This window comes from Oncorhynchus nerka, linkage group LG22 (genome assembly GCF_034236695.1).
Source record: "Oncorhynchus nerka isolate Pitt River linkage group LG22, Oner_Uvic_2.0, whole genome shotgun sequence".
NCBI lineage: Eukaryota > Metazoa > Chordata > Actinopteri > Salmoniformes > Salmonidae > Oncorhynchus > Oncorhynchus nerka.
This window is the reverse complement of record NC_088417.1, coordinates 40,869,470-40,895,819: the sequence shown is the minus strand read 5'-3', so window position 1 is coordinate 40,895,819 and position 26,350 is coordinate 40,869,470. Positions and strand designations below refer to the sequence as shown.

The following is a 26,350-nucleotide window of genomic DNA, read 5'->3' as shown; positions in this document are numbered from 1 at the left end:
GACACGCTATCGGAGTCGGTGCAGCCAGCTGGTTTCTCCACGCATCGCGCCGACAGAAACAAACATCTTTCTGGTAAGAAGAGGGGCGGGGGCATATGCTTTATGGTTAACGAGACGTGGTGTAGTCACAACAACATACAGGAACTCAAGTCCTTCTGTTCACCTGATTTAGAATTCCTCACAATGAAATGTCGACCGCATTATCTACCAAGGGAATTCTCTTCAATTATAATCACAGCCGTATATATTCCCCCCCAAGCAGACACATCGATGGCTCTGAACGAACTTTAATTGACTCTTTGCAAACTGGAATCCACACATCCTGAGGCTGCATTCATTGTAGCTGGGGATTTTAACAAGGCTAATCTGAAAACAAGACTCCCTAAATTGTATCAGCATATCGATTGCGCAACCGGGGCTGGTAAAACATTGGATCATTGCTATTCTAACTTCCGCGAAGCATATAAGGCCCTCCCCCGCCCTCCTTTCGGAAAAGCTGACCACGACTCCATTTTGTTGCTCCCTGCCTACAGACAGAAGCTAAAGCAAGAAGCTCCCACGCTGAGGTCTGTTCAACGCTGGTCCGACCAATCTGATTCCACGCTCCAAGACTGCTTCCATCACGTGGACTGGGATATGTTTCGCATTGCGTCAAACAACAACATTGACGAATACGCTGATTCGGTGAGCGAGTTCATTAGAACGTGCGTTGAAGATGTCGTTCCCATAGCAACGATTAAAACATTCAAAAACCAGAAACCGTGGATTGATGGCAGCATTCGCGTGAAACTGAAAGCGCGAACCACTGCTTTTAATCAGGGCAAGGTGACCGGAAACATGACCGAATACAAACAGTGTAACTATTCCCTCCGCAAGGCAATCAAACAAGCTAAGTGTCAGTATAGAGACAAAGTAGAATCGCAATTCAACGGCTCAGACACAAGAGGTATGTGGCAGGGTCTACAGTCAATCACGGATTACAAAAAGAAAACCAGCCCAGTCACGGACCAGGATGCCTTGCTCCCAGGGAGACTAAATAACTTTTTTTGCCCGCTTTGAGGACAATACAGTGCCACTGATACGGCCCGCAACCAAAACATGCAGACTCTCCTTCACTGCAGCCGAGGTGAGTAAAACATTAAAACGTGTTAACCCTCGCAAGGCTGCAGGCCCAGACGGCATCCCCAGCCGCGCCCTCAGAGCATGTGCAGACCAGCTGGCTGGTGTGTTTACGGAAATATTCAATCAATCTCTATCCCAGTCTGCTGTTCCCACATGCTTCAAGAGGGCCACCATTGTTCCTGTTCCCAAGAAAGCTAAAGTAACTGAGCTAAACAACTACTGCCCCATAGCACTCACTTCCGTCATCATGAAGTGCTTTGAGAGACTAGTCAATGACCATATCACCTCCACCCTATCTGACACCCTAGACCCACTCCAATTTGCTTACCGCCCAAATAGGTCCACAGACGATGCAATCTCAACCACACTGCACACTGCCCTAACCCATCTGGACAAGAGGAATACCTATGTCCTCAAGCTCGAGACCCTGGGTCTCGACCCCGCCCTGTGCAACTGGGTACTGGACTTCCTGATGGGCCGCCCCCAGGTGGTGAGGGTAGGTAACAACATCTCCACCCCGCTGATCCTCAACACTGGGGCCCCACAAGGGTGCGTTCTGAGCCCTCTCCTGTACTCCCTGTTCACCCACGACTGCGTGGCCACGCACGCCTCCAACTCAATCATCAAGTTTGCGGACGACACAACAGTGGTAGGCTTGATTACCAACAACGACGAGACGGCCTACAGGGAGGAGGTGAGGGCCCTCGGAGTGTGGTGTCAGGAAAATAACCTCACACTCAACGTCAACAAAACTAAGGAGATGATTGTGGACTTCAGGAAACAGCAGAGGGAACACCCCCTTATCCACATCGATGGAACAGTAGTGGAGAGGGTAGTAAGTTTTATGTTCCTCGGCGTACACATCACAGACAAACTGAATTGGTCCACCCACACAGACCGCATCGTGAAGAAGGCGCAGCAGCGCCTCTTCAACCTCAGGAGGCTGAAGAAATTCGGCTTGTCACCAAAAGCACTCACAAACTTCTACAGATGCACAATCGAGAGCATCCTGTATCACCGCCTGGTACGGCAACTGCTCCGCCCACAACCGTAAGGCTCTCCAGAGGGTAGTGAAGTCTGCACAACGCATCACCGGGGGCAAACCTCCAGGACACCTACACCACCCGATGTCACAGGAAGGCCATAAAGATCATCAAGGACAACAACCACCCGAGCCACTGCCTGTTCACCCCGCTATCATCCAGAAGGCGAGATCAGTACAGGTGCATCAAAGCTGGGACTGAGAGACTGAAAAACATTTTCTATCTCAAGGCCATCAGACTGTTAAACAGCCATCACTAACATTTAGTGGCTGCTGCCAACACACGGACTCAATTCCAGCCACTTTAATAATAGGAATTGATGGGAATTGATGTAACATATATCACTAGCCACTTTAACTTCTTGGATATAGGGGGCGCTCTTTTAATTTATGGATAAAAAAACGTTCCCATTTTAAACAAGATATTTTGTCACGAAAAGATGCTCGACTATGGATATAATTGACAGCTTTGGAAAGAAAACACTGACGTTTCCAAAACTGCAAAGATATAATCTGTGAGTGCCACAGAACTGATGCTACAGGCGAAACCAAGATGAAACTTCAAACAGGAAATGTTTTCCATTGTCTCCTTATATGGCTGTGAATGCGCCCTGAACGAGCCTACATGTTCTGCCGTTTCCCCAAGGTGTCTGCAGCATTGTGACGTGTTTGTAGGCATTTCATTGGAAGATTGGCCATAAGAGACTACATTTACCAGGTGTCCGCCCGGTGTCCTTTGTCGAAATTGGTGCGTAATCTTCAGCTGCACGCATTCCGCCATGTGATTCAGAGGAGAGAGGAGACTTCCATGAACGATATATCATCGAAGAGATATGTGAAAAACACCTTGAGGATTGATTCTAAACAACGTTTACCATGTTTCAGTCGATATTATGGAGTTAATTTGGAAAAAAGTTTGGCGTTTTGATGACTGAATTTTCGTTTTTTTTGGTAGCCAAACGTGACGAACAAAACGGAGCAATTTCTCCTACACAAAGAATCTTTCAGGAAAAACTGAACATTTGCTATCTAACTGAGAGTCTCCTCATTGAAAACATCCGAAGTTCTTCAAAGATAAATGATTTTATTTGAATGCTTTTCTTGTTTTTGTGAAAATGTTGCCCGCTGAATGCTAACGCTAAATGCTACGCTAGCTATCAATACTGTTACACGAATGCTTGTTTTGCTATGGTTGAAAAGCATATTTTGAAAATCTGAGATGACAGTGTTGTTAACAAAAGGCTAAGCTTGAGAGGTAATATATTTATTTCATTTCATTTGCGATTTTCATGAATAGTTAACGTTGTGTTATGCTAATGAGCTTGTGGGATAATTACACTCCTGGATACAGGTTTTTTTCGTAGCTAAACGTGATGAACAAAACGGAGCGATTTGTCCTAAACAAATCATATTTTTGGAAAAACTGAACATTTGCTATCTAACTGAGAGTCTCCTCATTGAAAACATCTGAAGTTCTTCAAAGGTAAATTATTTTATTTGAATGCTTTTCTTGTTTTTGTGAAAATGTTGCCCGCTGAATGCTAACGCTAAATGCTACGCTAGCTATCAATACTGTTACACAAATGCTTGTTTTGCTATGGTTGAAAAGCATATTTTGAAAATCTGAGATGACAGTGTTGTTAACAAAAGGCTACGCTTGAGAGCTATCATATTCATTTCATTTCTTTTGCGATTTTCATGAATAGTTAACGTTGCGTTATGGTAATGAGCTTGAGGCTGTATTCACGATCCCGGATCTGGGATGGCTAGAATTAATTAATTAAACAATGCTACTAAATATAATGTTTACATACCCTACATTATTTATCTCATATGTATACGTATATACTGTACTCTATATCATCTACTGCATCTTTATGTAATACATGTATCACTAGCCACTTTAAACTATGCCACTTTGTTTACATACTCATCTCATATGTATATACTGTACTCGATACCATCTACTGCATCTTGCCTATGCCACTCTGTACCATCACTCATTCATATATATTTATGTACATATTCTTTATCCCTTTACACTTGTGTGTGTATAAGGTAGTAGTTTTGGAATTATTGGTTATTACTGCATTGTCGGAACTAGAAGCACAAGCATTTCGCTACACTCGCATTAACATCTGCTAACCATGTGTATGTGACAAATAAAAATTTGATTTGATTTGACAAGAAACACCAGGGCAGCTTGGGTCAACCACATCTTAAGACAACCTCTACCAAAACACACCGCTGAATTCACAATAAAGGTGAGAGCAGGTGAATTGACATGAAATATAAAATGACAACAGAGTTATGTGTAATACGGTATTGTAAAAATAAAGACTGCCGTTTTAGAAAGGTGTATTGTAGGGATGGTGTAACTTTGATGGGGGTGGGGGGGACACAGAAAATCAGAACTCGTCATGAGCTATTGCGGGTCTGTGTACCCACATCCATACCCTCACATGCAGTCAGAGCCGGCCCTATCCTTTTGGGGGCCCTAAGCGAAATGTTGTTATGGGGAACCCACTTGACAGCGGAGAAAACATTTTTAAGATTTACAGTTAATTTCCTGCAATTCTACACATTTTTCCATGGAAAGTAGAGGAGAATTTGTAATCGTATAACTAACTTCATGCAATTCTACTCATTTTGCCAAATGTTTGAAGTTTTTAATATGATATCTGAGTGAGAGTGACGAACAAAATCAATGGGGGCCCCCCGGTTGGTAATTTGACCATGATTACTACATGTTTTAATGGCCGCTAAACTAACTTACCAATCTAAAAAATGTTAGCTGCCATGGGCTAATTGAGTAATTTGGGAGGAGGGGGGATTGTTCCTCTGGCCGGGCTGCCAGATCGCCAATCGGCATTCTGTTCAAAAGAAATTGGGGGGGAGAGACAGAGCGAGAGGTACAGGCAAACATGGACCAGCGGGCTTCACATGTAACCATGAGTCTGGAAGTGAACTGAAAGGCCGCTTGATGCTTATTGCAGAGAATTGTAACACTGTTGAGATTAATTAGTTACCTGGTACACTAGTCTTTGTTTTGGAGAGTCTAGCCCTGGGATATCCTAAAAAATGTATTTGACTGACAGCTGGAGCCGTACACTGATCAGGACTTGGGAGGTTGTTTGGAGAACCCTCTCCCAAAATATTTCTCAGCAGTAAGTAACAATGGAGCACAACGCTGTCAAACAGCACACTATCTTCACCTTACGCCACTTCCTTGTCTAGTCTCAAAACGCATGCGAACTGTACAGACACACAAAAACAGACCGATACACGCGCACACACCACTGCCAGACTGCACACTATCGTCCCCTTGTCTGATCCCAAAACATGCACACAGACAAATACACGAAGCAGAGAAACAAATACCCACACAGAGAAACAAATACTCGCACAGTCAAATACACGGACAGACAAATACACGGACAGACAAATACACGGACAGACAAATACACTCGCAGGCAAATACAATCACAGGCAAAAACACGCACGGACAAATACACCCACAGACAAATACACTCAAGGACAAATACACGCTCAGACAAATACACTCACAGACAAATACACTCACAGACAAATACACGCACGGACAAATACACTCACAGACAAATACACTCACAGACAAATACACGCACAGACCAATACACGCACAGACAATACACAGACAGACAAATACACGTACACTCACACACACCCTAAAGCACCTTGTTATTGTATGCTTCATCATAATGGGATAGCTGTTTTTGATGTATTATTCATGACAAAACAAATACCAATGCTTTCTCTCGTCTTTCCATGTCCAATGTAACACTACCATGTTTTTTTAAACTCTTATTGTGTGATAACAGGTAGACTAAGAGCATTGCTCCTCTTGGGCACCAATGGTGTTGAAGGATGCCAGCAGCAATGGATCTGTACTGATTGATGCGTGCGTGTAAGTGGTTTAATGTGCTTGATCATTAGAATGAATCCAAAATTAGATTAGCCCTGATTATATAGTGAGTATAGAAAGCCAACATGATATATTTGTGTTTTTGGCATGAGGTAGGCCTAGCACACATAAATTAAGCAACAATAATGGCAATTATTATAAACGGTTCAAGCCCTGAATGCTGATTGGCTTAAAGCCGTATACCATGGGTATGACAATACATGTATTTTTACTGCTCGAATTATTTTTGCAAATAAATTCATTAAAAATCCTACAATGTGATTTTCTGGATTTTGTTTCTCATTTTGTCTGTCATAGTTGAAGTGTACCTATGATGAAAATTACAGGCCTCTCTCATCTTTTTAAGTGGGAGAACTTGCACAATTGGTGGCTGAATAAATACTTTTTTTGCCACACTGTAAGTCAAAACTGTAACTAGGCCACTCAGGAACATTCACTGTCATCTTGGTAAGCAACTCCAGTGTATATTTGGCCTTATCTTTTAGGTTATTGTCCTGCTAAACGGTGAATTTGTCTCCCAGTGTCTGTTGAAAAGAAGACAGAACCAGGTTTTCCTCCCTTGTCCTTGCTGATGAAAGGCATACCCATAACATGATGCAGCCATCACCATGCTTTAAACATTTAAGAGTGGTACTCAGTGATGTGTTGTGTTGGATTTTTCCCAAACATAACGCTTTGTATTCAGGACATAAAGTTAATTACTTTGCCACATTTTTTGCAGTTTTTCTTTAGTGCCTTTTTGTAAAAAGGATACATGTTTTGGAATATTTTTTTCTGTCCAGGCTCCCTTTCTTTCACTCTGTCATTTAGGTTAGTGTTGTAGAGTAATTACGACGCTGTTGGTCCATCCTCAGTTTTCTCCTATCACAGCCATTAAATTGAAACTGTTTTAGTCACTATTGGCCTCATGGTGAAATCACTAAGCGGTTTCCTTACTCTCTGGCAACTGAGTACACCTGTATCTTTGTAGTGACAGGGTGTATTGATACACCATCCAAAGTGTAATTAATAACTTCATCATGCTCAAAGGGATATTCAGTGTCTGCTTTTTTAAATTTTTACCCATCTACCAATAGGTGTCCTTCTTTGCGAGGCATTGGAAAACCTCCCTGGTCTTTGTGTTTGAAATGCACTGCTCGACTGAGGGACGTTACAGATAATTGTATGGGTGGTTTACAGAGATGAGGTCGTCATTAAGAAATCATGTTAAACACTATTACAGCACACAGAGTGAGTCCATGCAACTTATTATGCAAATGTTTATTCCTGAACTTACACTGAACAGAAAATATGAACACAACATGTAAAGTTTTGGTCCCATGTTTCATGAGCTGAAATAAAAGATCCCAGAAATGTTTCATATGCACAAAAAGCTGATTTCTTTCCAATTTTGTGCACAAATTTGTTACATCCCTGTTATTGAGGATTTCTCCTTTGCCAAGATAATCCATCCACCTGACAGGTGTGGCATATCAAGAAGCTGATTAAACAGCATGATCCTTACACAGGTGCACCTTGTGCTGGGGATAATAAAAGGTCTCTCTAAAATGTGCAGTTTTGTCACACAACACAATGCCACAGATGTTTCAAGTTTGAGGGAGTGTGAAATTGGCATGCTGACTGCAGGAATGTCCACCAGATCTGTTGCCAGATAATTTAATGTTAATTTCTCTACCATAAGCCACCTCAAACATGGTTGTAGAGAATTTGGCAGTATGTCCAACTGGCCTCACAACCACAGACCACGTGTATGGTGTTGTGTGGGTGAGCGGTTTGCTGATGTCAAATTTGTGAACAGAGTGCTCCATGGTGATGGTGGGGAACACAATTGCATGTTATCGATGGCAATTTGAATGCACAGAGATACGTGATGAGATCCTGAGGCCCATTGCCGCGCCATTCATCCGCCGCCATCGCATCATGTATCAGCATGATAATGCATAGCCCATGTTGCTCTGTATACAATTCCTGGAAGCTGAAAATGTCCTAGTTCTTCCATGGTCTACATACTCACCAGACATGTCACCAATTGAGCATGTTTGGGATGCTCTGAATCGATGTGTACGACAACGTGTTCCAGTTCCCACCAATATCCAGCAACTTTGCACAACCATTGAAGAGAAGTGGGAAAACATTCCACAGGCCACAATCAACAGCCTGATCATATCTATGTGAATGAGATGTGTCGGGCTGCATGAGGAAAATAGTGGTCACACAAGATACTGACTGGTTTTCTGATCCACACTCATGTGAAATCCATAGATTAAAGACCCAATGAATTGATTTAAATGGACTGTTTTCCTTATATGAATTATACATCTTTGAAATTGTTGCATGTTGCGTTTATATTTTTGATCCGTATATTTTCAGGCTAGCCATGCCAAAGGGGTTGAATACTTATTGACCCAAGACATTTCAGATTGAATATTTTTATGAATTACTCAAAATTTCTGAAAACATAATTGCGTCTTGACATTATGGGGTATTGTGTGTAGGGTAGTGACACAAATCTCAATTTAATCCATTTTAAATTCAGCCTGTAACAACAAAACGTGGAAAAAGTCAATGGGTGTGAATACAACTATACCATATGTTGGGCCCTATAAAATCTGCGATGTGGAGAACGTGGAAGGAATCGCGGAATCTGAGCATTACAACAGAATTCAACAATATAAAACAATTTATTGAACTTAATAGGGAATCTACTAAAAGTATTGAAAATGTATTAATTAGCCCAAGTTTATTATAAGACATGAACAGAATGCATCAGTGATTCGTATTACCTGCAACTTTCTGAAGAGGCAATGAGAATTCCCCATCTGTGTATGTGCGGTGCGCGCATCTACCACTTTGTGTAGCGATGATGCTAACGAAAAGTCTTCTGGTAGATGGAAAGGCTTTCCCAAAAATGATATCTACAAAGTAGCCTTTGCTTACCTGGCAGAATTCTAGAATGATTATTTGCATCAATCCAGTGGATATTTGTTATGTAAACTCTACTATCACGTGTGCGCTACAAAAACACTGCTAAGCAACATCCTGTTGCTAGCCTCTTGCTAGGTGCACACTGGAATTAAAGGGTAACTACACCCCCCAAAAGAATGTCAAGACCTCAAAAGTTGGATCCTGATGTGGTTTAAGCATTGTTCTGGATTTAGAACATCTGTGTTTTTTTAGAGAGAAAAAACAGTGGAAAGCAGAAACCTGGCAAAACTAAACTGAGGAAACAGAATTTGGGAAAAAACGGAATCAGGAAAAAAAATGAAAAAGATTTTATAGAGCCCTACATATATATGGTGACTGCAGTCACTCACAATCCTGCACTCTTCACGTCAGAGTCACCGTGTACTGCTTTGGTATTGTTTCTTTTGGTACTGCTTTTTCATGGGATGTTTAAGTTACAGAACAAATATGTTTTAAATGTTATTATATGACTATCATTATTTTGTTTATAATGTATTATGTTAATATGAAAATATAGATTTACTACCAATTTAATCAAGTATTAGTAGTACTGTTGTAATGTTTACATACCCTACATTACTCATCTCATATGTATATACTGTACTCTATATCATCTACTGCATCTTGCCATCTTTATGTAATACATGTATCACTAGCCACTTTAAACTATGCCACTTTATGTTTATATACCCTGCATTACTCATCTCATATGTATATACTGTACTCGATACCATCTACTGCATCTTGACTATGCCGTTCTGTACCATCATTCATTCATATATATTTATGTACATATTCTTTATCCCTTTACACTTGTGTGTATAAGGTAGTAGTTGTGGAATTGTTAGGTTCGATTACTCGTTGGTTATTACTGCATTGTCGGAACTAGAAGCACAAGCATTAACATCTGCTAACCATGTGTACGTGACAAATCAAATTTGACTTGATTTACTGTAGTAGTTTGTATCAATGATATCTAGAAGACACAATTCACTTACTTTTCGAAAAGCCTCTCCGGACAAGCATACCTTTACTGTAATTTGAAGGGGGTTCATGGAATTTTAGTGAGTGCGAAATAATCTTTTACAATGATGTCCATGGGCCTCTTCAGAAATAGACGTATTACATCCTCAATGCCGAGTACTGACTCATAACCTTACAAGCATGTTTAGGTGTGTACTAAGTGTAAAATTACTGTACCCTGAAATAGCTGTTCTCTGTGTAAAAATGTCTTAAATAGTCCACATCATATCCCATCCAGTATCTACTCACACCAAGGGCACACGCTGAAACTGCATTTACATATGGTTTCCTCAGCGATAGTTATACATCCAAAGCACCATTGTCAGGATAACACAAAAAGTACACTTTAGACCATCCATGACATACAGTAATTGTTCTATTAATACATTTCATTACACAAAAATCTAATTGAAATGCCTGAAACCAAATGTTGCATTAATAGATTCATAAATTCATATCTTAGATGCATATTACATATCACAATGTTCCAATCGCTACATTGTTTTTTTTATGAACCTTATTTTGATGGTACAAAAAAAATGTACTTTGGTGTAAATAAGGATTAGTGAGTGACTGAATTTATTCCGATGATTTTGCGACAGCATTGAATATAAATGTAACGCTTACACTTCCATCCTAAAGGATCAGTCCAAAATCCAAACAAATTGAAATGAGGCAGTGTTTGACCTTTACATTGAGCCTGAATCTACATGTTACAGCAGTCTATATTAGACATGGTGCAATGACTTTTACAGTTTCATTATACAAAACAATTGTTTTAATCTCATGAGACCTAGCGATTCATCCTTATGACCTAGGATTAAATTAGACTGTCTGTATAAGTAAATTAGGTTCATCAAAAGCATATTGATTAACTTGATCACAACTGTAATTGAACCTGGACATGGAATTAATGACAGAAATAAAAATACAAAATACACATGTTCAATTAGTATCTCTTATGTTGGTCTACTTGTGGTAAGGATATGTAATTCCCTATCAGAGAAATAGGCCATTTTTCCTTTATATTTCTAAATTGCTAATGTCATGAGTAATTTAAATGTGTTTACCATATATCATTTTTATAAATATCAATTCATCTTCATACCGGTATTTGGAATTAACCTACAAAAAAATGTGTTTAGTTGCTTAAAAAAATATAAACTGTGATGACCCACCATTGCAGATAATATAAAGCGTAAGGAAATGTCACAAACCAAAGCCAAAACCAAAGATCCTCACCACTGTTCAATATATAGGTATATTTAAGTGAGAACGCACACACATGTCTGATACAATGTAGCCTCAAATTCTCTCTTATTTAGCATATTTTGTCACAACATTCACACATTTCACTTTCACACCTGCTACAAATTATAAGATGCCACATTCCAAGATATTCCAAGATGTTTCTGAAAGGAAGGGTCCCTTTCCTACCAATCTAATCAATGTGAACTATGCCAACTCTAATTACTAAATGTGTAGGCCTAAAGGCACACTATGAAACGTAATTACATAAACAATTCTAGTGTGACATTTTGAGTATTCAACTGCGACTCTCACGGCAATCTATTTGAAAATGACCACAACTAAACTTCTCAAGATGTAGCCTATAAGGAAATCAATGAATCAATTAACAGAAGACTCATAACAAGACCTCAAACCGTTTGTAGGACATGGCTTCATTGATATTTCCAGTGAAAAAAGTCACAACATAATGAACGTGTAAAACACCATGTCACCTGAAAGCTCACCAAAATAACTTATCTTCAACATCTGCATACTCTAAATCAGGCAACCAACCTTATTGCATCCACCTCATCCACCCCTGAATCCTTGCACTTCAACTTAGTTTGGTCTATTACACTCTTCTAGAACCTGCTCCAGTAGCACCCGGTCTCAGACACCCTTTCCAAAACACACAGAGACAGAGCATTTCCCTGGTCAATCATACCACGGACTGTCTCAGAAAGGAGAGGAGAGAAGGAGAACTGTCCTGTCAGTGGACTCACCATAGAGCTTGTTGGGAGTGTCCTCTCTGCCCGTGGCCTCGGAGGACAGGAGCAGGGGCTCGTCATTGAGCTTGCTGTCTGGGGTGGCCGCCTTGTCCTCTGCCCGGAGTTCTGCCGCGCTCATCTCGCTGCGCAGGGAGAGCAGCGGCTTGCTCAACTGCCCTGTAATCATCGGATCCAGGAGGGAGCTGGAGAGCCCAGGTGGGGAATACAACAGAACGTGGTTAGATTTGCCTCGCCGCCTCTCGCACACTACTCTACACCGGCTTGTTCTCTGTCTACTCCCCTTCACTCCCCTTCTCTCTACCCCTGTGTCTCCCCTCTATCACTCACTAACCACTCTCTCCCTCCCTCCCCCTACCTCTCTCTCCAGCGGTCTCTCTTTTATCTGAGACTGGTGCTGCTCCCGCTGATATTGGTGGCTGCAACCTGTCTGGTGAAGAGCGGTTACAGATTGTTTGGCTTTGCCATTATACCCTGCAGCCTTCAAGGTTCCTCACACCTCTAAAGGCTCATTAATACCAACAGAACATACGTGTCACAACTTCAGCATGACACACATCCTGTACACGCATACTGTACCTACAAATTCAATAGCTAAAGAAATACTGACACTCTATCTACTGTTACAAATCTACGTAGACAGTTTGTTCATTTCTCAAAACTAAAGCCTGCATGATATTTGAATTAAGAGCAAGAAGTCCACGTTGGCATCATTATTCAGAGGCAACACCAGCAAACGATTAAGTCCTCTTCCAATCAAGGGCAGGAATAGATCAAGGCATATCATTGGTCCTCCCAAAAATGTAATTCTAATGTCTCACAAAAACAAAAACCACCGTAAGCTGGAGGGAATTAAAATGACTGTCAGTTCATTACTAACAAAGTAATGTATAATGCAATGTCATGAAGTAATGTTGCTAGTTACCGATGTGCAACTATGTAAAAGTGCACCAAATGAAAAATATCATAAATAAACCAACAAAAAGCATACATACCTAAATGAAGCTCCAGTGAATGTCCAATAAAATATTGTAAAAATTGTCTTCTGAATGCCCAAAAAACCTGACAGAAACCAATTAAACCATGCTCGCGGCCACAGAGCAGAGACCAGCTAGTGCACGATGCTTGCTACCAAACCAGAAACCATTTTCCTTGATCTTGGTGCATCTGAATAACCACTGCGGGATCAAGCCTAAGGTTGCCTCCCAAGACAAGCAGATGTCACCTCCACTCTCTCTCCTCGCTCTCTGCCTCTCCTGTGTCTCCTCTCCCTCGTGTCTCCTCAGACTGTTACACCACCCTCCCTCCACAATGAACAGCAGGAACAGAGAGGGGTACAACTCTCTGTCCCTCTCACTCTGCCTTAATTATGGTTGAGAACATTCAGTCTAAATGGGTTGGCGATGGGGACAGGTGACCAGCATGTATGGCGTGAGGGAAAGAGGGAGAGGGGGGGGGGCAACCTTGCCCATGCGCCAGTACCCCACTACCTTCACTCCTGCCATGGTGGTCGATGTGTTCCTGTCCAGAGGGTCCTTTTTAATGCGCTCATCAGGGGAATCGAGGGACTTTGATATGACACATGATAATCTATGAAAATGTTAATCAATAGAAATAGTTTAAGATGTCATCGAAAGGCGAGTCGGCTGGTCAATACTCATATCCCTGGTAACAATGTCTCTTGTCATCAGGGCTTCATTTGTGGAGCACTTAAATATGGGACTCTGCGCATCAATGCACCTCTCTGCCCGGTGAGGTAAACACATTTTCCCCTCTGTCTGAGCCTGGCCTTACTCGCTCTTTGCATCCATTTGGGCCCACCGCCACCTCCCACCTCTTCTCTTTTGAGTCACTTGATAGGTCCACTGGAGGGCAAAATTAATACCTAATTGAATCTTGCAGTCATCAAAATAATCAATAGTTTTTTATTATTTATTCTTCACAGTCTGTCGGCTGTTTGAAAGCTCAGAGGAACAGCAGCGGAAAGCCCGGGCGGTGCTCAAATTTCTCTCGTCGTTTTAAAATGTAGTTGTTTGCAAGACATATAGTAAAACAGAGAACAATGAAGGCAAAGCCTTTGGTTAGAATGTGGGGGAAATAAAGGGAAATGGGGAATCTTTTATGATAAAAAATATAAAAAATTGAACATGAAGCAACTGACACTTTAGAATAGGGCAGGGTCCTCTCTCTCTCATCCTTCCATCTCTTTCCTTTTTTTGTATTTTCTCCTTATTTCATCATACCTAATGTTGACATTCCTCTTCCTGACAGACTAAACAAGTGGTGGGAATGAGATCACAGCTCTAATCTTCAGCTCCATTGGCGGACAGGTAAGCGTCTGTCTCCTCCGCCTTCATCCAAGGCTGTTAATTACATGATTAAAAAGGAGCTCTCGGTGCAGCTCTTCAGCCAAAGTGTAAATGTTTATTTCAACGGTGAGAGTGGGTGTGTGCGGTGTGAGGGCTCGGGGGTGGAGTGGGGTGAGTAGAGAGGGGAAGTGGGGTTGCTCTACTCCCCCTGGCCGCAGTGCAGGAACAGGGAAAAGCACTCGGCTCTCACCCCTCCCTCCCACTCCTCTCTTCATACCCCCAGTTTCCATGGAGGAGGTGGTCAGCACAAAGCCCTCAGCGCTCATCAGATATCCAGGCTAATAGTTAATGGCCTTAATGCCGTTGTCCCATGAGTCCCCTGGGCAAGGGGCTTCTGCCTTGGACGAACATGCTCCACTCAACTGACATTCAGGGCACTGAAAGAGAATGATAATTAAGTCATTTCAATAATAATAATAAGGGTATTAACAATAATAAAAACAGTGGTAATAATTATAGTAATTGTAGCTTATTCTGTGTCAAACATATAGCATATATGTTATAATATATAATAGTATGGCAATCATTATTTTAAAAGTATAATATCATTTCATTATATAATGTAATCATCAAAATGTATAAAACATTCCACAGTTGAAAAAAATAATCATAATTTTCTAAATGTAAAAGCAAATGGTTAATTTTAGTGGTCATTTGTTTTCTAAGGTATTTGACAGCAAATCCATAAGCTGATTGAGTATGACAACTACTGTCTTATTTTATTAAGGCATCATTGACATAAACACAGTTACTTGTCATGAATTAAGAACAGTTCATTCTTTGTGGCAGAATGTGTGTTGCTTAAATTTAGATCACAATTGATGCCCCTGAGGAGAAAGCAGAGTTATTACACTTTTTGATGGTTTATAGTGTGTTTGGGTGCCAGATGCAGGATAAATAAGCCCTTCTTTTCACCTAAAGAAGCATTGTCTCAAAACCACACAAAAAAGCACAGGGTCCCAGAAATACAGAAAGACAGGGAGAAGTTATCTGACTTTCGGGGAACCAAATGTCTATAAAAGGTGAAGTAAGAGGTGAAAAAAAGAATGCATCCAACACCCCTAGAATTAGCTGCTATAATGTTCCAGGACCTCTATGGTATGCTGTATGTGTGCGCTACGAGAGATGATGATTTGTCTCCCCCTTAAGGTAGGGAAACATACTGTTCCCTCAGTATGGCATGTCTGTTGTGGACTGGGAAGCCTGTACATTAGTGTCCAGCTATTCTCCTGTTAAGACAAAAGTAGGAAAAATAAATAAATAAATATATATATATATATATATATTTATATATAAGAAAAAAGGTCAAGTGAAATCTAAAATGTACTCAAATCAAATATGAAACGTCTACAATACTGACAGATGTAGTGTAAATATGGCTTTTTCTTTCTGTCAGTAGCCTAATGTAGGCCGTTGAATAAATATGCTCTGATACTTTCGTATCCTTTATATACACGAGACCCCAGTGCGATTCATTCAAATGTCTTCTTCAAGACACCAGTATCATATAGTAAACTGATGGCTAATTTGGAATACAATGTAAGGCATAGATTCGCTGGATGGACTAAACCAACTTTTCCCAGAATAACAGTTTAAACCGTCCAACAGGACAGGCTCTTTGAAGCTTTTAAATCAGCAGGTCCACAACAAATAAAAGGCCCCGATTGGTCAGGAGTGTGTTTTCTGTACATCAATACACAGGGCTCTCATTCTGGAGCATCAAAGCCTTAGCTGTGCTAATCTGACTCCTACAACGGCCTCGGGAAGCTTCCCCTGTGGAATATGCAACAAGCTTTTACCTTAGGGAGACGGTGCGACATATGACAAAGGTCGTTTTGTGATGCATCTAACACAGCATTCTACTGAACGACTGTAGATCCATATAGATCCAATGTAGATCCATTCATAGATCTGCTCAAAATTAGCTTGGTTGGAACAGCAATGTAACTCTAAGAAGGGGCTTTCGTCTTCATGTTAATTTAAATACTGCCTGTAGTCAGCATTTAACTAAATCTACTCTGCAGTTCTACATTTTTAAAATATTTTTTAAGTTGTGCAGTGCATAATTCAGCCAGAGAGAGAGTGAGAGGGAAATAGAGAAGAAACCCCACCTCTTTCAGGAATACCTAGGATAGGATAAAGTAATCCTTCTCACCCCCCCCCCCTTAAAAGATTTAGATGCACTATTGTAAAGTGGCTGTTCCACTGGATGTCTTAAGGTGAACGCACCAATTTGTAAGTCGCTCTGGATAAGAGCGTCTGCTAAATGACTTAAATGTAAATGTAATGTCACTGGGCCAATGTTACTTTCGCCCACAGGAGGTTGGTGGCACATTAACTGGGGAGGACGGGCTCGTGGTAATGGCTGGAGCAGAATCAGTGGAATGGTATCTAATACGTCAATGGCTTCCATGTGTTTAATGCCATTCCGTTTGCGCCGTTCCAGACATTATTAGGAGCCGTCCTCCCCTCAGCAACCTGTGCTTTCGCCAATATCACGACTGACACGCCCACAGAACCACACAGCACCATGGGACTTCTCCTCAAAGTCAACTTCCCCAAAGCCACCCCCCCTGCACCATATCCACATTCTCATGAAAGGTGTGAAAATCTGATTTCCCAAAAAGGATTGCTAATTCTCTATGAGGGAAGAGGCAGTGATCGATAAATCATTGCTAAGTAGATTGTAAAGAAAAAAGTATCCCCGCTGGTGTCACTGCATTAGGATTCTTCTGAGGATGGCTAAGAGGAGGAGGTGGGTGTAGAACTCAATCTCAATAAAGCAGAGACAAATCATGCCTTTAGCACCCATCTGGACCCAAGCCACACCACGATCACAGCGGAGTAAAGCCTTATAAATATCATGCTAGTTTGATGGGCAGGAGAATGAGAACAAACGTTTCCCTCCGCTGGTTACCACGCTTGTGTTTTGTCTGATGCACATGATTACATTTTTGCCAAAGGCACCTAGAAAGAGACTAGTCTCCAGCAGTAGCAGTGGTTGAGTGAAATCACTGGGGAAGCCAATTCCCCCCCACCCGCAAAAAGCCATATTACAACCTATGTGTTGTGATAACTGTGTTGTTTGCTCTATAACCTGCTAGTTCATATGCCTCGAGACCGTGATATTTAGGCCTAAAGGCAGAGACAATAACAAGACACAGTGGCAGAATAAATTCAACCACACTTTTGTTTTATCACAAAACCGGACAGCAAGCTCTGCAGTGGCGTGTATTCATTGATGCCAAGGGAAGCCAGGCTTCCCCCAAAAATGTACCAATACAAATAGATATTTAGCCTCTCTGTGTTTCATAATGTTCCTTCAGAGCCTGAATATTTCTCACAGGAAAAAGCATCCAAGCGAGCGAAACAGCGCCCCTCTGTCTCTCTACGTGGAGCACATCTGTCTGATGCTGTCCGGTCCAAAAGAGTATGATATTGTTGCCGTCCGTAGTATTGAAAGCAAGGGAAGCCAGCAAGCATTTGGCCTGCCTTGATAAAGCCATGGATGGAGATAGGGATTTGGACTTGTGGTTTTACTTAATTCTCCGTACTGTACTGGCCAATGATTATGACGGCTATTCTGATCCAACCATTCATTCATACATCGTTGTGCCGCTGGCCTGAAAAGATGGACATTCACTATGTAGCTAGATGTAGAAGGCTAATGTTAACTAGCTAACGTTGCCCATTAATGGAAGTTAGGCTAGCGAGCAAGCATTTTAGCCAGGTAGCCTAGGACAACAAAAAATAAAAGCATGTGCTGTATGACAGATTGATAGACCTTATCGTCAACATGAAATAGAGAAGGATGGCATCGGCGTTTCTCTACAAGTAGGGTGCAATACTATCAACAAGGCAGGTCCTATATGTCAATATGTTTTTCTACTTGCATGAACGCGCACGCACGCACGCACGCACAAACACACACACACACACACACACACACACACACACACACACACACACACACACACACACACACACACACACACACGCACACACAGATTTTACCCACACACCGCTACTGAACCTCTATCTATTGCAGTTCACAAAGCATATTGCATGTACAATGACCTGCAGCATGGTCAAGCAAGTTAATGTCTCCGACATTTTCGGACCACTAAACAACTATTGTTTTAGAGCCACAAGTCACAAAGAAAACAGGAGCCTCCACTATTCCAGCACCATTTCAACATCAACAAATCACCTCTGCTTAGTCTAATACAGTGACAATTAAAAGACACCAAAACAATTTAGTCCATCAATGTATGCTCAATATGATATGGCTTTCCATGGTTCTGATATATGTGTGCCTGTGTGTGGGGGGGGTGTGCATGCGTGTGCATATTTGTATTTATTAAGGATCTCCATAAGTCTTCCTGGGGTCCAGCAACATTAAGGCAGTTATATACCATTTTAAATATTACATAACATTACATTTTATAATCTCTCACAACATTTTATAAATCCCTTAGGCCACTACTCTACTATATCATATATCTACAATGTAACATGTGTACGGGTGTGTAGTGTGTGTGTCTTATCATGTGTGTATGCATGTGTTTGTGTGTGTGTGCATGTCTCTTCACAGTCCCCGCTGTTCCATAAGGTGTATTTCTATCTGATTCTACTGCTTGCATCACTTACCTGATGTGGAATAAAGTTCCATGTAGCCATGGCTATATGTAGTACTGTGTGCCTCCCATAATCTGTTCTTGACTTGTCTTGTGGGGTTTGCATGGGTGTCCAAACTGTGTGCAAGGAGTTTATACAGACACCTTGGTGCATTCAGCATGTCAATTCTTCTTACAAAAACAAGTAGTGGATGAAGTCAATTGCTCATCCACTTTGAACCATGAGAGATTTACATGCATTTTATTAACATTAGCTTTCAGTATACATGTAAGGGCAAGCCATGCTCTCCTGTTCTGAGCCCATTATAATTTTCCAAGGACCCTCTTTGTGGCACCTGACAACACGCCTGAACAGTATTCCAGGTGCAACAAAACTAGGGCCTGTAGGACCTGCATTGTTGATAGTTTTGTTAAAAAGGCAGCACTACGCTTTATTATGGACACATTTCTCCCCATTTTAGCTACTGTTGTATCAACATGTTTTGACAGTAACACTTTTTACAATCCAGGGTTACTCCAAACAGCTTAGTGACCTCAACTTGCTCAATTTCCACATGATTTATTACACAATTTAGTTGTTTTTTTGTACCTTTAGTTAACTAGGCAAGTCAGTTAAGAACAAATTCTTATTTTCAATGACGGCCTAGGAACAGTGAGTTAGCTGCCTTGTTCAGGGGCAGAACGACAGATCTGTACCTTGTCAGCTCAGGGATTTGAACAACCATTTGGTTGCTAGGCCAACGCTCTAACCACTCGGCTACCCTGCCGCCCCAGGGCTTAGTGAATGATTTGTCCCAAATACAACGCTTTTAGTTTTTCGAAATATTTAAAACTAACTTATTCCTTGCCACCCATTCTGAAAGTAACTGCAGATATGTGTTAAGTGTTGCAGGGATTTCATTCGCTGTAGTACAGTTGAAGTCGGAAGTTTACATACACCTTGGCCAAATACATTTGAACTCAGTTTTTCACTATTCCTGACATTTAATCCTAGTAAAAATTCCATGTCTTAGGTCAGTTAGGATCACCACTTTATTTTAAGAATGTGAAATGTCAGAATAATAGTAGAGAGAATGATTTATTTAAGATTTAGTTTCTTTCATCACATTCCCAGTGGGTCAGAAGTGTACATACACTCAATTAGTATTTGGTAGCATTGCCTTTAACTTGTTTAACTTGTGTCAAACGTTTCGGGCCTTCCACAAGCTTCCCACAATAAGTTGGGTGAATTTTGGCCCATTCCTCCAGACAGAGCTGGTGTAACTGAGTCAGGTTTGTAGGCCTCCTTGCTCGCACACACTTTTTCAGTTCTGCCCACAAATATTCTATAGGATTGAGGTCAGGGCTTTTTGATGGCCACTCCAATACCTTGACTTTGTTATCCTTAAGCCATTTTGCCACAAATTTGGAAGTATGCTTGGGGTCATTGTCCATTTGAAAGACCCATTTGCGACCAAGCTTTAACTTCTTGACTGATATCTTAAGATGTTGCTTCAGTACATCAACATATTTTTCCTTTTCTCATAATGCCATCTATTTTGTGAAGTGCACCAGTCCCTCCTGCAGCAAAGCACCCCCACATCATGATGCTGTCACCCCTGTGCTTCAAGGTTGGGATGGTGTTCTTCGGCTTGCAAGCCTCCCCCTTTTTCCTCCAAACATAACGATGTTCATTATGGCCAAACAGTTCTACTTTTGTTTCATCAGACCAGAGGACATTTCTCCAAAAAGTACGATCTTTGTCCCCATGTGCAGTTGCAAACCGTAGTCTTTTTTGCCTTTTTTATGGCAGTTTTGGAGCAGTCACTTCTTCCTTGTTGAGCAGCCTTTCAGGTTCTGTCGATATAGGACTAGTTGTACTGTGAATATAGATAATTTTGTACCTGTTTCCTCCAGCATCTTCACAAGGTCCTTTGTTGTTGTTCTGGGATTGATTTGCACTTTTTGCACCAAAGTACGTTCATCTCTAGGAGACAGAACGCGTCTCCTTTCTGAGCGGTATAACGGCTGAGTGGTCCCATGGTGTTTATGCTTGCGTACTATTGTTTGTACAGATGAACATGGTTCCTTCAGGCGTTTGGAAATTGCTCCCAAGGATGAACCAGACTTGTGGAGGTCTACAATTATTTTTCTGGGGTCTTGGCTGATTTCTTTTGATTTTCCCATTATGTCAAGCAAAGAGGCACTGAGTTTGAAGGTATGCCTTGAAACGCATCCACAGGTATACCTCCAATTGACTCAAATGATGTCAATTAGCCTATCAGAAGCTTCTAAAGCCATGACATCCTTTTCTGGAAATTTCCAAGCTGTTTGAAGGCACAGTCAACTTAGTGTATGTAAACTTCTGACCCACTGGAATTGTGATACAGTGAATTATAAGTGAAATAATCTGTCTGTAAACAATTGTTGGAAAAATTACTTGTGTCATGCACAAAGTAGATGTCCTAACCGACTTGCTAAAACTATAGTTTGTTAACAAGAAATGTGTCGAGTGGTTGAAAAACTAGTTTTAATGACTCCAACCTAAGTATATGTAAACTTATGACTTCAACCTTAGCTGACGCGTATAGTGTTGACTCATCCACATACATACTGTAGACACACTGCCTTTACTCAAAGCCAGTGGCATATCGTTAGTAAAGATTGAAAAAAGTAAGGGGCCTAGACAGCTGCCCTGGGGAAGCCCTTATTCTACCTGCATTATGTTAGAGAGGCTTCCATTAAAGAACACCCTCTGTGTTCTGTTAGACAGGTAATTCTTTATCCACAATATAGCAGGGGGTGTAAAGCCATAACACACATGTTTTCCATCAGCAGACTATGATCGATAGCCACACTGAAGTCTAACAAAACAGCTACCAGAATATATTTATCATCAATTTCTCTCAGCCAATCATCAGTCATTTGTGTAAGTGCCGTGCTTGTTGAATGTCCTTCCCTATAAGCGTGCTGAAAGTCTGTTGTCAATTTGTTTACAGTAAAATATCATTGTATTTGTTCAAACACCATTTTTTCCATATGTTTACTACAGGTTGGAAACAGGCGGATTGGTAAACTACTTAAGCCAGTAAAGGGGGCTGTACTATTCTTGGGTAGCGGAATTACTTTTGCTTCCTTCCAGGCCTGAGGGCACACACTTTCTAGTAGGCTTAGGTTGAAGATGTGGCAATATAATCTGCTAATATCCTCAGGAATTTTCCATCCAAGTTGTCAGAACCCGGTGGCTTGTCATTGTTGATAGACAACAACAAAGAAATTCACCTCTTCCACACTCACTTTACAGAATTCAAAATGACAATGCTTGTCTTTCAGAATTTGATCAGTTATACTTGGATGTGTAGTGTAAGTATTTGTTGCTGGCATGTCATGCCTAAATTAGCTTAATCTTGCGAATGAAAAAATCATTAAAGTCATTGGCAATATCAATGGGGTTTGTGATGAATGAGCGTCTGGTTCAATGAATGATGAAGCTGAGTTTGCCTTTTTGTCCCTCATTTCCTTTAAGGTGGTCCAAAGCTGTTTACTATCATTCTTTATATTCTTTATCATTGTTTCATAGCATAGTTTCTTCTTCTTTTTGCAGCCAGACTTATTTACCAATCCCTTTGTCTCATCCCTCTCAACCATAACATTTTTCAATTCATGGAATAAGCAATTTCATAAATGTGTCATGTGCAGTGTCTGGTTGCTCCTCATTACACACCACAGACCAACAAATATTCTTTACATCAAAAACATAGGAATCACTACCAAACTTATTGTATGACCTCTTATACAATATCTTAGGCCCAGCCTTTGGAACTTTGGTTTCCCTAGATATGGCTACTATCCTACATCGAATGGATTTGGATACTGCTTTAAAGCAAATTTCTGCAGCATTAGTAAAGATGTGATCAATACATGATGATTTCATTCTTGTGCTGTTTGCAACTACCCTGGTAGGTTGACAGATGCCTTCAACCTGGTTCTGTCTTTTCTGTAGATGCTGTAAACATGTTTTGCTATTACTGTATCATCAAAGGTATTATCTATGTGAGTTTCAGAGATCGTCAGAATATGAATGTAATCTGTTACTAGCAAATTATTGTTTCTTAAACTGTGTATGTTAACGTGGGTAATTTTTTGCACTTTTCTGGGATGCTTGATTGTTTTCATTGCTTTACTGGGAAGCTTAGCAGAAGTAGACATACTCATGCAATTTATGTTAGCGCAGGGTGAGCTGCACGCAGAGGACTTCCTACTAGGGCACACAGTCTCATTGCTAACAGTATAACTCTTGTTCATAGGCACATGATTACTACATACAATAGCTGTAGGATCAGCAGAGGCAATTATGGCAGTTAGATAGACATAAATTAGGTTACTCATATTGTATCTACCAACGCCCATGGGATACTGTACATTTGCTGAAACATTATGACAACTCAGCGACACAATGGTAGGGATTAACTGAGCTGGGCTTCGGTCATTGATAAATCCTTGTCTCAGTGCAGCCTTATAATGCTGTAAAAGGATCCAGGAACACAAATGACTCCTTATAAAACTAAAAGCTTTGTTTCCAGAAGGTATCAAAATTGCAATGAATGTTATACCCACAGAGCTGCAATAGTCATGTAGCCAGTTATGGAGGGATAAAAGTCTGCTGAAACGTTCAATGCCACGATTTAAGGAAGGCACGGGGCCAGATATTATGGGGCGTTTGTTGGTGTCAAGTAGAGACCCAATCAGTTATTTAAAATCCATCTTCAGCTGCTCTGAGCTTCCCTTCCTAATGTCATTGAATCCCACATGAACTATGATAGACTCCATTTCCAGATGCAAGTTTAAAATATTTGGGAGCAGCTTATTGATGTCCTGTACTCTGTACTTTACTGCTTCTGGATAGCACAATGTTTTTGTGACATTTCTCACCATTGAACTGCCCAATACAACAGCCAGAGAAGGGAAATCCACCCCTTCCACCCCTTGAGAAATCCACCCCTTCCTACCCCTCACAAAATTTGTGGAGCCTTTCACGAGCCCATGAGAAGCAGGATAGCGTACACCCACAGCTCCTGGCTATAGGCCCAGAACCTCCCACAGCAGGCAGAGCCCTGTCAGATCCAGGCAGAGGGAAAAGAGCCAAGCTCGGCGACAAAGTTGCTGTTGGAGACTGTGTAGTTGGAGTCAGTGTAGTTGGAGTCAGTGTAGTTGGACACATACAGGTCCAGCGATTAAGGCGCAGGTAGATCAGGCATCAAGGAGGCGAAGCTATTCTTCATGTCGATCTGCTCTTGACCTCTCGCAGACACTCCAGTCCGTTTAGCAGCATGACACTGCCTTCGGTCCCCACGACTTGTGACATGGGACCAGCGCTGATTGGAACAATCTTCTTTCTGTTCTTCGTCTACTCCACCACAAGATGGAGGAGGAGAAGCAGATGGAGATGACTTCCTTGTCAGGAAAGTTCCAGGTAGCACAGGGCTTTCGGATATGGACAGATGACAAGGCGGGGATACATCCATCAAGCCCGAGCGGCGTTCAGCCACAGCAGTTGAGAACAAGAAAGTTCCAATTTGCATTTTCCGGATGCGTTTGTGCAGAATTGAAATTTGCTAGAATAGCTACATCATTCCTGTAATCCTCCACAAGCAAACAATTGCCACGTTGGAATTCCGGATGGCTTATATTGTCACGGACAAGAGCGTAATAAACACAACTTCTACAACACTGGAAACTGTTCATTAGCTATTCCAGGCGAATCTGGCTCCATTGCAAGCTGGTTAGTTGGTAAATATCCAGTCCAAACAAGCAGGAAAACCAGTAGCAAAACATATTGACTCACTCTACTAGTAGAGAAACGCCAAGTGCCATCTTCTTCTCTTTCATGTTGACAAAATGGTCTATCACAGTACATGCTTTTATTTTTTGTTGTCCTAGGCTACCTGGCTAAAATGTTTGCTCGCTAGCCTAACTTCCATTCATGGGCAACGTTAGCTAGTTAATATTAGCCTTCTACATCTAGCTACATATTGAATGTCCATCCTCTCAGACCAGTGGCACAAAAATGCATGAATTAATGGTTGGATCAGAATCACTGTTCTAATCATTAGCCAATATGGAGAGTTAAGTAAAACCACAAGTCCAAATCCCTATCTCCATCTATGGCTACTTTAGGAAAGGGCCAATTTTAGCTAGCTAGCTAGCCACCAGAGGACAACAACACAATGAGATGCAACAATTCAAGTTTTTCTGTCAATGACGTATGCTCTAATGGGATTTGATAGGAATGACACCAAAATGTGACTTGTTTCAGGAAACTAGGTGTATGTCACGGGTCACTACTTCACAGGAGAGCCATTTGAATGTAAACATTTTTTGTTATCAAAATGCCATCTGTAAATATGAATAAAATTGTTACATTATGAGTCCAGTTGGTTTAGCCACAGAAAAAGACAAAAACCTCCCCGCTAGCCATGATTGGCTGAGATAATGAGTGGGCTGGGCATGCTGAGGGATGAGTTCGGATTTCTCTGCCATACATCACACTTCTGTCTATTTGAGCTGGTCAGTATGTGTAGGTAATCCTGTCTAACGTAGCTTTTTTTATGTATCGCGTAGTAGAACAGGCACGGTGTTGCTCTCCACTTTCTGGAGGGCCGTGTTTTGTAATCAGTGGAATTAGAGTATGATAGCTAAGGAGAAGGAAAAAACACCTATCTCCGGATTACATCTTCAAACCACGGCATCTGTGATAGGGAGAGGCGTCCATCCATGATGTATATGGGTAAGATAGTCTAGCTAGCTACATTTTCAGATATTACACATTTCTAATTTCAACAGAAAGTCGTTTTCATTTCTAGTTAACCTGTTGCCTCTACTTGGGACGCTTGCGTCCCAACTAGAGCTCTGGAAATGCAAATGCGCTACGCGAAATGCTAATAGTATTAGTTAAAACTCAAAAGTTCATTAAAATACACATGCAGGGTATCAAATTAAAGCTACACTCGTTGTGAATCCAGGCAACAAGTCCGATTTTTAAAATGCTTTTCGGCGACAGCATGAGAAGCTATTATCTGATAGCATGCACCAATACACTACAACAGAAAAGCACAGCAGGGGACGTAAACAAAATAATTAGCATTTCGGCGTTACACAAACCGCACAATAAAATAGAAAACAGTCATTACCTTTCACCATCTTCTTTGTTGGCACTCCTAGATGTCCCATAAACA

General features: G+C 41.2%; 1 protein-coding gene across 1 annotated transcript in view; it reads right to left on the bottom strand.

The window, feature by feature from the left end:
- LOC115104531 (POU domain, class 6, transcription factor 2-like) overlaps positions 1-12,395 on the bottom strand; it is a 117,923-nt gene extending 105,528 nt beyond the window's left edge. Inside the window, exon 1 of the mRNA XM_065007152.1 lies at positions 12,128-12,395. Within this exon, the coding sequence (XP_064863224.1) occupies positions 12,128-12,299 (172 nt within the window). The 5' untranslated portion in view covers positions 12,300-12,395. The remainder of the gene's footprint in view (positions 1-12,127) is intronic.
- Positions 12,396-26,350: the final 13,955 nt, after the last annotated feature.